This window comes from Argopecten irradians, chromosome 9 (assembly GCF_041381155.1).
Source record: "Argopecten irradians isolate NY chromosome 9, Ai_NY, whole genome shotgun sequence".
NCBI lineage: Eukaryota > Metazoa > Mollusca > Bivalvia > Pectinida > Pectinidae > Argopecten > Argopecten irradians.
The window spans coordinates 20461347-20478005 of NC_091142.1; the positions used below are offsets into that span (position 1 = coordinate 20461347).

Sequence of the window (16659 nt, forward strand, 5' to 3'; positions counted from 1 at the left end):
TTGAAAAAACTCACTCAATGTTTACACGGATATAATATAAATAGAGGATATTACATGAGTGACTATGTAATATGAAATCGAACGAGTTCAATACTTTGATATGCTGCGAGACTGTAGGCAAGTTTAATCAATTTCATATTACATAGTCACGATCGCGAGTATAAGATTTTATTTGTCACATTGCTTATTTTAACAGAGATGTTAGTAGAACATTTAATGTCGTCTCTACATAAAACAGTCAAAATCCGGCTGTCGGATGTGACGTTTCTGTCTGATGAGACAATCATGCTACGTCGTATATAAATCATGACGTCAAAACTACCTGTGACGTCACAATAGTGTTATTACGTGTGTGGCTTACGATATTTATGACATGGCTGGACGGGCCAGTTAAGTGATAAAAATAATTATTTTAATCACTACATATTACTGAGCAAAGCTTTGCTAGCACACACATATTTTAAATATATCAAACAGTGATGGATACAGAAAATAGTATGTTAGGTGCAAATATGACACTGGGGCTAGATATCCTAGCTAAAAAGATAGGAGATAAGCCGTAAACTGAAACTCTTCTGAAATTGTTTTTATTATTCCTTGAAACTTCGAGCTGTGCACAGGATTTACCTTTAGCTGGTTTAGAAATCTTAATATTAATCGGCTACATGTCACTTATAGACAAGTTATGGAAAAATCCTGTACATTCCATGAAATATAACATTACAAGAACAAAAGGAATTACGCTGTGTTTTAGATTAATATAATAATCCACCTTTCTGTTTGTATGTACATTTATCAGCTACTTCATTCATTTTAAATTAAATTTTAATCAATTAACTATTAACTAATCATTTATTTACATTATTTCAGCCGTGCTTCCATAATTGTAACTTTTTGGTCCGACAAGTTTAACAATGTTATTTCAACATGGAGATACCATCAAGAGGAGATAAGTCATTTCATGAAAATACTAGACAGAGTTGCTTTTCCATAATGATCTGAGTATTACACTGTAATAGCTGAATGTAATTCGTTTTCCCTATCATAATATATGATTTTACATTAATCAGTGAGTCAAGCCAAATTCGACTTGTCTCCCTTACACCGTCTGTAGGTCTCTGGTGAGGGGTCATATAGCAGTCAGATGTTGTAGATTAAGATAGGAATTGTACAATCCTTCACAGCCAGAGCATTTTATTGACTAGTTTACACGAACATTTGAATGTGTGACGCTATCTTTAGAAAAATTCCTTATAATAAGTAAGTTTGTTTGCTTTCTCCGGCTTTTCGGGTTCCATTTTGCTCCAAATGTGATCTTATCTGTCCTTGAAATCTATCATAGTTCAATTGTTTCCTCTTTTACATCAATTGATATATATATATCAATATAAATAATATTGAGGACAAATTTGAGATTTTGGAGCTGGTTTTTGGTCGCTTTATTAGTTGTACTGTAGTTTCTCTAAATTTACCAGATATATTACTACATAATATGTTATAATAATGGAATTATGGTATAATAATGGAATTCTGGTATTTTTGTGTACTAAGTTATTATTCTATAGTGCTGTGTCAGTTCTAAAAAATATTTGCTTTATTACTCAGTTCTGGTTCAAAAAAAAAAAAAAAAATCCAAAAATGTGGTATGGCGAGTAGGGTATTTGAGCTATCTACCTCTGATCTTCAGGTTTATTTCATTTGTTCATATCTCCCTGTAGTCCAATTATTATACATATACTTTGTTTATAAGTAGAAGCCAAAAGTCTAGAATCAGATTTATATTGAGATATTTAAATTAACATTTCAAAATTGGTTCAATTCTCTTCTCTCAAATTTCTTGCAGGAATCTCCATATTCGATATGAGAACTGAAGTAGCAGTAGCTACCAGTACATTCAACGAGCAAACTTCCATTTTGAACATTAAGCTTTTCAAAAATGGTATGTTTAGAAAATCTGTAAAATGCTATAGGGGCTGCAGATTTAAACCAAAAATAGACTTCTCAAAATCAAGATTTCGTAAAGGTGAATATTTCGAAGCCTGCTGATTGACTTTTAATGGCGCATTAGTTTGACATGTTTAATGTGTGGGCAGGACAAATATATGCAGATGTCAAATATGTATAGAAAGTTAAGAATTCTTTTAAATGTGTTTCTGACAGGGGAGATAATCAAAAGAGGAATTTTATGAAAATTTTGGTCAAATTTTAGTGTGGAATTCAACAAAAATTAGAGCCTCCACATCTTTGAAATTTTTTATTCACAGTTGTGTGAGATGACCATAATTAGTGATGAAAATTCCACTTAACCGTGACATTAGCAAACGTTAAAGTGAATACTCGGGCAAAAGGCTAAAGTCGGTAAACATGGTGTTAATATATACCCAATATAATTCCTCATAAAATAGAAAAATAAAATTTTCTGTCAAATTCCCTTTGTATGGAAAAAAAATTTAATTAAAATATTGGAATCCTAACATGTCCCCCGGCTGGCTATATCCGTGTTGACATTTCCACTCAGCCTCGCTTTCAAAGAGTTAATTTTAGTAATGTGTTAAATTTACAAGGCGATTTTCTTTAATTTCAATGGTAAAAACTGGACTACTTAAACAGAACTGGACAGTTGTTTTGATATGAAAAGACTTTTGGAAATCCAATGAACGCATTTTATCTTTACGCGATTATTCACTTTAACACTGTCGTGTGTTGAAAATCATTTGGTTCTGCGGTCTCTCTACAAAAGAAGTTGTTTTTGCTCCTGCGTAACGTTCAGCAGACTTTGATGACCATGGTCGATATAAAGTGACTCGGTGGGGTGTGCTGGCTGGTGTAGTTGGTGGTATTCTTCAGTCAGGTAGTACTATACCAACCAAAATGACACAACTTGAACATTACCATTCATTGTTATGGAGTAGAGGGAGTTATTGAAGAAAGACCACCTATTTTGATTTCCCTTGTAAATTGTTTGATACAGAATTTGGTCAGTTGACGAATTTGTTTGTCTTTGCATTGATTTCTCAGAATATTGATAAAAGCGTTCATTTGGAATTTTGGGTAGTTGACCAACTAAACAGAAATTGTTAGGTTCATAATTTGATTTCTGTATACCTGTTATGTAATGGTTACTTCCCTTTGTCCATTGAGTCTAGTGTAATTTCCTCTTTGGGGAATCCCGAGCACTGTCCTAGCGAAAGCGGGCACTGGTAAAGCACTTCCTTTTTAATTCAGCATTGATTGTGGAAGTTACAAAATTGTTAAAAACAATATTTTACTACAATTTTGAGAATCGTTTTGGGTCATTTTAGAAAAAAATAACAAAAAAATCCTCCCATTTTGAATTTGAATTCTATACAAATAATTATTCAACTTTCTAGACTTTTGTTAGCATTCAACCGTTATTTTAGTACCATATTAATTAAACTGATGTCGATCCAGATCCACAAGTGTCTTTTAGCACATCACAACATGGATTGTCTGAGGTTATTGACTGTTTATAGAAATAACAATAGCATAACAATATTTGATATAAACTTTATTTCATTCATCTCATGATACAAATACACCAATACATCATGAATTAGAATTTTAATGGATTGAATATGATATGGACACAAATGTTAAACAATTATAATAAAACCGTCTCCAGTAGTGAAAACACATAATTGGATTATCTGATACACGGCGTTAACATTATTTGTAAGCAATTCGGACGAATCCGTACTGCATGTTATATAGGCTGTACATAATATAATTCCCCTAAAATAAAACTGTCTATAAAATATGATGGAACTGAAGAACTGTCATGGTTTACCCACACTCACAAGCTTTAGAGGATAGTTCTTCTCTTACTCTGTGTTCAGTTCTTTATAATTGACCAATCGGATCATATAGTTACTGTCTGGATCTGACGCTATCCCGTTAAGTTCAGTGTCATTGATTTTCGTCCCGATTCCAACAGCAAACAAATATATACCTTGGTCCCTTGCCAATTGAGCGTTCTTTTGGGTTAAGGCCTTAGCTTGTTTGAGAGTAAGATGGATGTCAACTCCGGGTTTTGTTGTCCCGTCCGTCAGGATAATACCCACTTTCGTCACATTATCACGCGACCCTTTTGAAGCAGTAAAGAGACCCTGCATTTGTTTGATGGCCATGTATGTTAGCGTGGCATCCCCAGCGGTATAATTGATATTCTTGACATGATTGAGGACACTCGCTTCAGTCGAACTAGTGTTGAAGCTAAATGCGAGTTGGACATCTGAACTGTAGGACAAAGCAGCAAATTTGATATTCTCAGGGCCAACTTTAAAATTTTTAACCAAATCTTCGATGAATTTTATCTTGATGTCGAATTTTTCTTTCGATATACTTCTGGTCGAGTCAATAACAAAACAAGCGCGATATCAGCCTTGCACTCAAACTTATCTTCATCAGCACCTAGAAAACAATAACGAAACCAATATTTTTAATGAAAACAATTACCTGAAAATGTCCCGAAATTGATGTAAACTTCAATTAAATTAATGACTTGTGTTGGCTCTTTTTTAGGAGAATTTGATATTTTCACATAGAGATTGAACAGTGTTTTGATTGCGTTCAAGGTGGTATGAACGCAATGGGATACAGACATATTCAATGTAGCGCGTTATTAACTTATTTAGATTATCATATGACGCAAAATCTTACCGAAGCGTGTACTAGAAGTAGTCTGATCCTACTCTGGGTTTGTATTCATGCGTCGTTGCGTTTACGCTAATTTGGACGCAACTCCCCTCCCGTTGACTATGTAGGGGCATATGTAAATATATGAAATTAACTTTAATTGACATGACGATATTTTGCTTGCATAACAATTGACAGCAACAGAAACTTGTCTTTATATAAATACCAATGCGGTATCCGCTTGTTAGAATAGATTATATCTCTTGGGATAAATAACTGAAAGAGTTTACCGAGCTTCCAATAATGAAAGAAAACATAATATCGGTTATCTACATTTAGCTACAACAACATGTTATGTCAAATTGTAAGGTGTATGACCCGATTGAGACGAATAGCACAATTTCTTAGCTGTATCGTACACACCAAGCAATGTTTTGCAAAGAAATCGTCGTTATAACCAAGTATATAGCACACTTATAACAAAGTAGTTTCGTTCAAGGCGTTATCTCACATTGCACACCGCCACACTAGGTCTCTCTATAGCGTTATCTAACTGAACATACTGCCACACTAGGGCTCTCTATAGCGTTATCTAACTGGACCATACTGCCACATTCGGTCTCTCTATAGCGTTATCTAACTGGAACATACTGCTATACTAGGTCTCTCTATAGAGTTATCTAACTGGAACATACTGCCACACTATGTCTCTCTATAGTGTTATCTAACTGGAACATACTGCCACACTTGGTCTCTCTATAGTGTTATCTAACTGGAACATACTGCCACACTAGGTCTCTCTATAGCGTTATCTAACTGGAACATACTGCCACACTAGGTCTCTCTATAGCGTTATCTAACTGGAACATACTGCCACACTAGGTCTCTCTATAGCGTTATCTAACTGGAACATACTGCCACACTAGGTCTCTCTATAGCGTTATCTAACTGGAACATACTGCCACACTAGGTCTCTCTATAGCGTTATCTAACTGGAACATACTGCCACATTCCTAGGTCTCTCTATAGCGTTATCTAACTGGAACATACTGCCACACTAGGTCTCTCTATAGCGTTATCTAACTGGAACATACTGCCACACTAGGTCTCTCTATAGCGTTATCTAACTGGAACATACTAGTCCTCTATAGCGTTATCTAACTGGAATATACTGCCACACTTGGTCTCTCTATAGTGTTATCTAACTGGAACATACTGCCACACTAGGTCTCTCTATAGCGTTATCTAACTGGAACATACTGCCACACTTGGTCTCTCTATAGCGTTATCTAACTGGCACATACTGCCACATGGTCTCTCTAGGTTACTCTACTACGCACACTAGGTCTCTCTATAGGTTATCTAACTGGAATATACTGCCACACTAGGTCTCTCTATAGCGTTATCTAACTGGAACATACTGCCACACTAGGTCTCTCTATAGCGTTATCTAACTGGAACATACTGCCACATTCGGTCTCTCTATAGCGTTATCTAACTGGAACATACTGCTATACTAGGTCTCTCTATAGAGTTATCTAACTGGAACATACTGCCACACTATGTCTCTCTATAGCGTTATCTAACTGGAACATACTGCCACACTTGGTCTCTCTATAGTGTTATCTAACTGGAACATACTGCCACACTAGGTCTCTCTATAGCGTTATCTAACTGGAACATACTGCCAAATTAGGTCTCCCTGTAGCGTTATCTAACTGGAACATACTGCCATACTTGGTCTCTCTATATCGATATCTAACTGGAACATACTGCCACACTAGGTCTCTCTATAGCGTTTTCTTACTGTAACATACTGCCACACTAGGACTCTCTATAGCGTTATCTAACTGGAACATACTGCCACATTAGGACTCTCTATATCGATATCTAACTAGAACATACTGCCATACTTGGGCTTATAACGAAGACAATTCCATCGTCGAAAGTAATTCATTACAGCACATTTCACTGTAAATGACAGATTTTCCTTCTGTGGCAATTTTTTTAAATCCCCATGAATAACTCTGTTTTGTATTTCCTACTCCTATTGTACTGTCTCCATAATATATTATGAATATTGTATACATAATTTTGTATTAGCTCAAATTATTTAAAATGCTTTTTTGTCTATATTTAAATATGGCTTACCAGCACTTGCTTTTACCTGAAATTGGAAAAAAATCTTAATTGTATTATAATGTAAGAAGCAAAACAGATTAGGTTAGTAATTCGCCAGAAAATATGACGAAATAATTAACCTGTGCCAGATAAAAAAAATATTAACACGATTACTTAATTTCGCGTTTTCAAAACTAATAACTAATTTTCTTATTGGAACATACTGCCATACAAGGAGTCGTTATAGCGTTATCTCACTGTAACATATATACTATGTCTGATTTTAGTGATATCTTATAGGAAGTACTTTCACAGGTTACTTGCAACTGTTGAAGTCATTCGGTCAGTAAAAGGATTCTGAGCGCTTCGCTTTCAGTGTTACCAAATTGTTTTACCTTGGCGGAAAACACTCACTCCCCAATAGGTTACGTAGAAACATCTTACATCATTAATTCTTTATGCGACAAAGCCATCACTTAACGATCATGTCACGTATAATTGTCCCTTTCATGTGGTTATATGCATATATAAAACACACGACGTCTTAACGAAGTAGAAAACGGGACACTAAACCCTTGACTTTGCATTATTTCGTCTTTTGTGTCGAGAGTTTCAATCCGTCAATTTTGAATGTTGATCTTTTTCACAACGAATGATTTATGCACATTGAAACTTACACCAGATTATCTATTTATACACATCTGTTTACGGTAGATTATCTAAAACAACATTTGTTTACCGTAGATTATCTAAAACAACATTTTTTACTGTAGATTATCTGAAGCAACATATGTTTACCGTAGATTATCTATTTACACACATCTGTTACCACAGATTATCTTAAAAAACTTGTGTTTACCGTAGATTATCTAAAGCAACATATGTTTACAGTAAATTATCTAAAGCAACATATGTTTACAGTAAATTATCTAAAGCAACATATGTTTACCGTAGATTATCTAAAGCAGCATCTGTTTATAGTAGATTATCTAAAGTGACATCTGTTAACAGTAGATTATCTAATTATTTAATTATTTAATATGTAATAGACAAACACTGCTGTCCATATACATGTTTCATGTGTAGTCCAAACTGATGTACCTGAAGTTAAAAACACAAAAACAATTTGTAAAAAAAATATCTGAATCACATCCCTGAGTTATGTGATTTGAATGGCATTTTTATAAAAGTAATAATTTCTATGAAGAAGTAGCTGTTTAAATAAGCATTAATTTAAAATCACATCAAATGGGATATATGATATAACTAACTACACATACTTTAAAAATATAGAAAGGATTCATTTTGCATACATATGACAAACACACGGTCACATATAAAGAATGGTATTCATGAAGGAATTTCAAGGTGTGTTCGGACCTTTTCAAGGTGCCTTCTCCCATTTTTATATAAAGGGTATCATTGCATAACTTTAAATCATGCACAGGTAAAACATAAATGTACGATGACCTGGTTGAGTCGTCAAATTACAACTACCCAATTGAAGTAGGTATACATTTATAACTTAACAAAGTATACATGATCTATTACTTTAAGTAGTTGTACATCAAACATTCATATCTTGACAAGATATATACTAATTACATGACCTATTACTCTAAGTAGTTGCACATTGTGCATTTATAACTTGACAAAATCTACATGACCGTTTACTCTCGATACATTTGTAGTTGCACATTGTGCATTTATCTACTTCAAGTAAACGGCCATGTCCTCTTTGTCAAGTATAAAATCACACACAATGTGCACCTACTTCAATCGATGATCCATCGTACAACTGATGATCGCAATCACAAACCATATTATTATACCTCACTTTAATTTATAATGTTCTGATTGGATTAAACTTGATCACATGACAGTGAATAAGTTAAATGATTCCCCGAAATTGGAAGGCAAGGGAAATAACCCCAAGGAAATAACCCCTTGGAAGCTCCGCACGTGACCGGAAGTTGATGTCATCTGCAACGTCAACCAACAATGGAAACGCTGTTGCTTTTTTTGTAGCCAAACGGATTTAGCAACGTGTTGTCGGGAAATATCTTCATGGGTTCTTTTAACAGAGATTTTTTTTCTTTTAATTTTGTTCGGTATAATAAAATAATTATGTCCCTATGTGTTGGGATACATCTAGAATTGTCTCCCTGGAAAAAAATTATTTTCTCTCGGGCTTCGCAGTTTAAAATTGTACCAGACCGCGACTTCCGTCGAAATTATTTCCAAATTTTGGAAATAATGATAAACTTATTCATGTTATGAATATTTGAGTATGTTGATCAGAGTGTGTGTGTTCTCGGCTCCCTTGGTATTTATAATATGTTTTTTTATTTATTATTAGGAATTTGTCGAAGTTCACTATGTAGGACACATGATACTTTTTTACATTAATTTAAATACTGTTAGAGTGGATTTTATCAATTTGATTGAACATACATACATTTGACCTTACCGCTTACTGAAACTATGAAATACATTAATTATTTCTAGGTCAGGTGTTCTGCATATTTCGAGATACAATGTCGAATCTTCACTCTGGCGAGTACGCCGTCTTACAATCAACGGTAACAATTTAAAAATGCTCGGAAATAAGTTGGGATGATTTTTTCAACTCGCCGAAAGAGGAAAAAGAACCTTGTCAAATAAAATTGTATCTAGAACAACATTTTATTTCTTTCTGTAGTTTTACAGCTTGTAAACGGTATCACGATAATTCACAGATAAAGGAGATACTATAGCTGCAGTATGTTGAATGGAACGTCTGTCCTTTTTTATAATGCTATCCTACTGAATCTAAAAACTAGTCGTCCCACTCCCTTACGCTGTGCGCTAAACAGGAACCGAAAATAGTTCTTTTTTATAGACTAAGGTGTGTCCAGAAGAGTTCAGAGCCTTCTTATGGTTTTTATCAACCTCACATTTTCCATGGTATGAGATACAATTATAATAATCAATGAACATTTATATTTCAGTGGGAATCCTATTTTTTAGCATTCCTCATACTAATTTCTGAAATACAATCGAACACATTACGGAGATCAAAAACTTCTTTTGATCATGTACATTATTAAACATGATGTTTAGAACTGTTACAAAGTTTAATATTAATACATAAACTAGTTTTATAGGTACATGCTATGCACTTTGTTTTACAGCTACGGTTGCCCTACCTGGAATTCAAATTCGCAATTCAGAGGTGTAGGGTTTGCTATAACATACCGGGACAATACCATTTTACAGCTGTTTGAGTTATAAGTCTCGATCGATTAAAACATGTACAAAATACCAGATTTGGCTTCTTGCCAACAAATCCAAAGTAACCAATTTGCTGTTCCTAGGTGTTCCTATATGCGTTATCGTAAGTAAAGATTTCTTTTACTCGTCGAATTTCCTTATTTCTAATCATAAAAGTACGAAGCATTGAAATCGACATTTTAATAACCTGTTTAAAGTAGTGATATTTTATGCCTATTTCTACCACAATGCGTCATGTTATTCCACTCTGAGGCCATTGCATAAATGTACTGGGTGTTGGATAAATATTATAGGACTCTTTCATATGTGGATATGAAGGATAGGGATATTCTACCCGAGGGTCACAAAATGTAGTAAAACCCGAGGCTTGCCGAGGGTTTTACAACATTTTGTGATCCCTCATATCCACTTATGAAAGAGTATTTTTCTTTCATACCCCGACATTTTATTGCAATTCTACAACTATGATATTCCGCCATTTTGAAATAAATTCGAAGAAATTCTCGACTGGAAGTCAATTTTCCATGCATGAAAAATTATGGGATATTTCAACACAAATTCCGTTGTTTGCATCTTTTATAGTAAAACCAGTCATATTTGTGAAAAAATGTAAAATTTACAGAGGAAATAGAGATTTTGTTGACGTCGTGATGTCACGAGGCTTTATTGCATGGGTAGCCATGCAATACAGCCTCAGGCGACATGAGTGTATTGCCCTAGACCAGCCAGTATTACACCCGTATGTATGAAAGAAATTGATATTCCACTAGTCTGGTTTAAAAACACCTTCCGTTCTTTTAATTGGTCGAGATTTTAAACTTTGACATGAACTACTAAATTCGTGTCTTTTGTTAATTTTGAAAAAAATAACTCATTTGTATGTAATAAATTCCATATACAGCAACCACTGCGCAACCTCTATATATCCATAGTGGCATATTTCCGCCATCGTGTTATCTTAGGTCGCGTTACGGAAACTCGACTTTGCCGAGATTATTATATCAACTTGTCGAGTTAAAACACTATTTGTTCAGATATTTATGCTTGAAAGTCGACTTAGATCTTAAAAAAAGCCTTGGTTTATTACGACGAGATCCATGCTAACCTGCCACGATGCTATAACTCAACCTTCCAATAATATGTTGGTATATCGTGTTATTAGATATTTCCATCAACTATGCGAATGTGAGAGTGAGTAGTGAATGAGAACTATAGCGGGGGACATCTCAAAATGAAATTGGCTTTCACTTCCTTAAAAACCCAGCGTGCATTTCATCTATTTAAAGATTATTCTTTGCGTGCGCGTACGTATTGCTAATTCGATTAGGCATGTGTACCGTAATTATAAGTTCCATGATTGGATATTACTTTTATTAAATTATTAAAAATGAGATAATAAAAACAAAGACCGGATTTATTTTATAAGTAAAGTAATATTGCACGATCTGTACATTGTTATGCTATTCTGTATCTTTCAGTATACTTATCATGGCAACAACAGCTGATATTAATGCCATATATATGGGCGAAAAAAGATGAATCTAACTACCGTCAGAAATAAACTGCAAAATATAAATAAAATTTTTTTTTTACGAAGCATTCTTACAATATCATATATGAAGCCATGCTGACAAGGACTATTCAAAAGGTACAACGAAGTCCTTATGATCACGTTATCAGTGGCTGTTTTTTTGCACAAATTGCACAAAGTGTTGAGGAGATTTTTATTTGTTGATATAAATATATATGTACATATTAATATCAACGTAACATGTCATTTCTTGTTAACGCATTCTAGGTTGTTTTTTTTTAACTTCGGGCCATATTTCATTACATATCCGGAATACACCCTGTGTAAACGATATGGAGAAACACATCATGTACGAGGACCCCCCCCCCCCCCCCCCCCGTACGTAGTGAGTAATAAGATCCGTATTGAAAACTGAAGGGGAACTGAAGTCTACACGAGTTGGCATGATCTAAAGTGATGTGTTAGTGTAGAGTTTACAATATATTTACGGTCCAAAAAATGTCTGGATATACAAATGTATCTGGAAGCAGGTAAACGTGTCCACGACTCCATAAAGATACACATGTTAGACATGGATTGATAGCATCTTTTAAATTACTCTTACGGTACACACAATCAAAATATTTTCTATGATAATGTCATGGGTTTTGTTAACAGTTATTTGAATTAACATAAAACACGAGTAAATCTGATGTTAATCGTCCGTATCCTATTTGTTAATGACATACATTTGCGGTAAGTAAATGCACATGTTTTATGAAATGTTTGTCGAATATTTTACCTTTAAATGTTAGGAATTTAACCTTGAATAAATTGTGATGGAAACACTGAGTCGTCGATGCTAAACAGATAACAAAGTATACCTGTATACATTCCCAAAAAACTCTGTAGTACTGTTTGTTTATTACACATATAATGCTGAACTATCTCAGAAAAGTTTTGAAAGGAATGAATCCACAGTAATAATGGAAGTTTTAAAAGTTTTTTTTTTAAATAATTCATAAGTTATCATCGACACAACTAAATAAGAGGATCGTTTTGATAGGAAAATTGTAAATATTTAACAATAATTAGACAGGGACGGTATTAAAAGAAATTAGCGACCTTAATGCAATACAATGTATTTTACAAATGCAAATCAAATTAATTAAAACAATATCAAGCAAAACTTAAGACTTATTCTTTATTGCTTATATTTACAATGCTATTTACACAATACTGCACCTTGTGTTTGTCGTCACGTTTTGTCAAGGAAAGATGAAAACACATTCTTGACTAATCTGTGAGTACGTTGTTATTGTTAGCATAATCCGACTCAGAAAGCATCATCGCCTACAAGCTATCTAAAACGGATAAGTTGTAACTTTAACAAAAGTCAGTTCAATGTGAATTTCGTTCTATCTGAACGCGATTTCTTGCTGTATTCATATCACAGTTTAGTACACAGGCTCGGCTGGAAGTGAAAGCTGTACATTGTCTCTCATTATTTTCAGTTCAAAGTTGTCGCCCCTTCAGGATGTCAATGAGTGACTCTATTTCCCGATAGTTCAAGTTGTCCATTGCTGCCTTCTCTCCCCAGATTTCGGAAGTTCGCTTTCCCTTCGATTTCTTCCCTCCTGCAATATAATTTAAAAAGATACTTGACTATACCCAAAGAATACCAATGCATTGGTGCAGGATCGCATGCTCAATACGTAATGAGTTACAACCTTCGACATTATTTCTGAAAAGCTTAGTTTGGTACTGATTCGAAAAGCTTATTTCGCAAGGTCTAATACTGTTTCAACACGAACGAGAACCACGTTTTGTATTTATACATATTTGCTTGGATAAAAATAATATCAATATGAAATGATACACTGCATTGAGAAGTCTTAATATGTAGACGGATATAATGTAAACTTATTCTAATTACTACATATAACTGAGCACAGCAATGCTAGCATGTACATCTAAATATTATTAAACAGTAATGGATCAAATCTGAAAGAAGTACAAACTTTGTTGTAGTTGAAAGAGTAACGTACTTTTACAGGCTTTCGTAGTTAGAGCTTGACGAATGGAGTTTAATGAAGAGAAGTCCTCGACCATGAAGTAACTATCCAGATCTGAAGACATCACTCTCAGTTCATCCTCAACAATGTACTGCCCAACGCCTGAAATATAAAAAAATAATTTTGAATATGATAAAAATACATAATTCTTGTTACAGTCACAAAATAGATATTGAATATTACAAGATATTATGCGAATCCTCAATAGACAAAAAAAACAATGCGTCCTTAAAAGATTCCTAATTATAAATTTGTTAAATATCATAAATAATGACTTCACATAAATATTCCATATACAGTATCACACTGATCCTCCTCTCCATCCTACGACTTAATTGGTTGATATGTATTCAATTCACTTTCATACTTATCATAAGTATAGAGCTAGAAGCTTATAATCCTATTTTATATATAATCACAATTTACCTATCGCAAACATGCGTATTCCACGCTTCTTTGCCTCTGCCGCCATAGCGTATGTTTTCTTTGGTTCTCGTGAGTTTCCATCTGTGATTATTATCCCTATTTTCGGAACATCTCCGCCTCGTGCGTCTGCGAACAACCCATCGTACATCATTTGTAAAGCCTCGGCAGTATACGTTAGTCCTCTCCTCCATTCGACCCTTGAGAGAGCCTTTTCTACCTCCGCTGAGGACGTGTAGGTAGAGAGACCGAACTCAATCTGTGACGTATTAGCGAAGGATATGAGGCCAACTCGGGTGGAATCAACACCGATGTCAAACTCATCGACAACTTCCTTGATAAAATTGATGAGTTTATTAAAGTCTGCCTGTCCGATACTAGTAGAAGCATCGGCGATGAATGCAATGTCTGCAACCTGTCTTCTACAAACTAAGAATAAATCATATTAAGAATACAAGTTATCAACAAAACATATTATGAATTTGGTAAACAAATTAATTTGTTTATATAGCCAGATTTGGTATGAAAACAAAGAAAAATTAATTATACGTAAATAAATTCAATTGTGTTCTATATATAGTCTAAGACTAAAGCTTTTCATATTAACAAAACAGACAGAGTTTGTATATTGGTTAAACATTTATATCACGTTATCGTCAACAACCTTGTCCTTTTACACAAAGAGCAGATCCTCACCAGTGTCACATTTAGCAATGTACGTGAATATGAGAATGAATCACACATTGTTGTATTCGACGAGCATTCGATAGAATTAATAATTTTTAAAAATTGTCAATGCCAAATGTAGTCAGACATTGAAAAATGTATATTAATTCAGACCAATGGACATGGACCAGAGAAACGAAGCAGTAAAGATATGCTTTGCTACTTACTTTCCTGTGGACTGTCATTCTGGTCCTCTGAAAAATGAGAAAGAAAAACCTTAAAACTTAAAAATTAGCTATGTATAGGTAATAACATGTTTTCTCAGTAAAAGTTTCGTGTAATCTTAATCCAAATCTCACATTGATTAAACCTTACGTCAAAAGAAGCCGTAACAATCCACGGCAGATAGGACTACTCGACGGTAAATCGTGCTTTACCGCCACATTTTGGGATCACGAAACCTCCGTATGGACTAAAAACATAATTTTGTAGTCATAAAGGTCATTCGAATATAAACTCTCATTTATGATCTAGACAGACTGGGCCTAGTTTAAGGTTCTAATCGATAATACTGCTATGGAAATTTAGACAAACTTCAAAAGTTGCAATTTTGTTAAAATTATATTAATGATACCTGTAGTTGACATATTACCTTTGCAGACCCTGTAGGCCAAAATATCTTTGATTGTGTTGAGAGCTCCAAGGTTGTCGACAGTGAAAACGAAGTCAGAATTCGGATCTGATGCAAGTATGTCTAATTCAGGTCTGTAAACGGCTCCCACACCTTCAAGAAAATGCGACTTATATTCAGTAAAGCAATTTAGAAATTCTTTCGTTAGCTTCAATTAAGTGAAAGAAATAATATTTAAACGAACAAAAGTTAAATGCCTCACCGATCGCAAACATATATATGCCTTTGTTGTGGACCAGGGCAGCTTCAGTACGCGTGCTGTAAGGGTTTGTAGAATTTCCGTCTGTGACGATAATTCCTATTTGTGCTACGCCCTTCCGAGCTCCCATTTCCACGGTAAACCCCTCGTCCAGGAGCATTTTGAGGGCTTTATCAGTGAAGGTGTTTCCTCCTCTCCAATCTATAGCCCTTACGGCTGTTTGAACCTTCACATAAGGAAATAGCATTAGGCTTTCTAGCTTCCTGTACATCTTTAACCTTTAAGATTATGTCATACTGCATCATATTCGACTTTACGACTGCTTTAACTGAACTTTAGCCTTAATATATAAATATGCGTAGACAGATTAGAAATCCAACAAAAGTCATAGCGTCATGCATTTGTTGTAAACTTTTGCGATATTTGTCTTAATATTCGAATTGTTTAAATTCAAATTTGTTAATTTTCAATTTACTTATGCTGTTTTATTATTAATATTATAATTTCAAATGCGTAAAGTAATGAAATATTATTTGAGTATTAGTCTTAAAAACAAATAAACACATTAAAACAGATAATTACGATGCTATAAATCACACAATCGAAAAACTGAGAGAAAAATTTTTTTAAAATGAAATATAAATTCTTAAAGACATCCTCACTTATGCTTACTCACCTCATCTTTACTATTGTACTGGTTAAGTGGGAAGCGCATTGTAGCACTATCACTAAAGGTCATGACCCCAACACGTGTAACATCTTTTCCTACGTCTAAGTAGTCGATAACTTGTTCCACAAAGGAGAGTTGCAACCGGAAGTTCGAAGTATTGTGGATGCTACTTGACTCGTCAATTATGAAAAACACATCCGCCGGTTTTCCTTGACAAACTAAAAAAAAGTAGAAAAAAAAGACAATATATACCTCAATTTAGGTGATGATAAAAAAATACGTTGTTTAATTTTTGAAATTGTTATCTCGGTTCTAAATAGTCTCCAAATTTTATTACAGAATCTTAACTTTCAAACATGTGGTAAATGTATATAA

General features: G+C 34.2%; 1 protein-coding gene across 1 annotated transcript in view; it reads right to left on the reverse strand.

The window, feature by feature from the left end:
* Positions 1-12750: 12750 nt before the first annotated feature.
* Positions 12751-16659, reverse strand: part of LOC138330612 (collagen alpha-3(VI) chain-like) — a 38209-nt gene continuing 34300 nt past the window's right edge. The window contains exons 28-34 of the mRNA XM_069278171.1: positions 16291-16502; positions 15618-15840; positions 15377-15508; positions 14952-14978; positions 14062-14487; positions 13609-13737; positions 12751-13197 (exon numbers count right to left, since the gene is read on the reverse strand). Of these exons, the coding sequence (XP_069134272.1) occupies positions 13076-13197; positions 13609-13737; positions 14062-14487; positions 14952-14978; positions 15377-15508; positions 15618-15840; positions 16291-16502 (1271 nt within the window). The 3' untranslated portion in view covers positions 12751-13075. The remainder of the gene's footprint in view (positions 13198-13608; positions 13738-14061; positions 14488-14951; positions 14979-15376; positions 15509-15617; positions 15841-16290; positions 16503-16659) is intronic.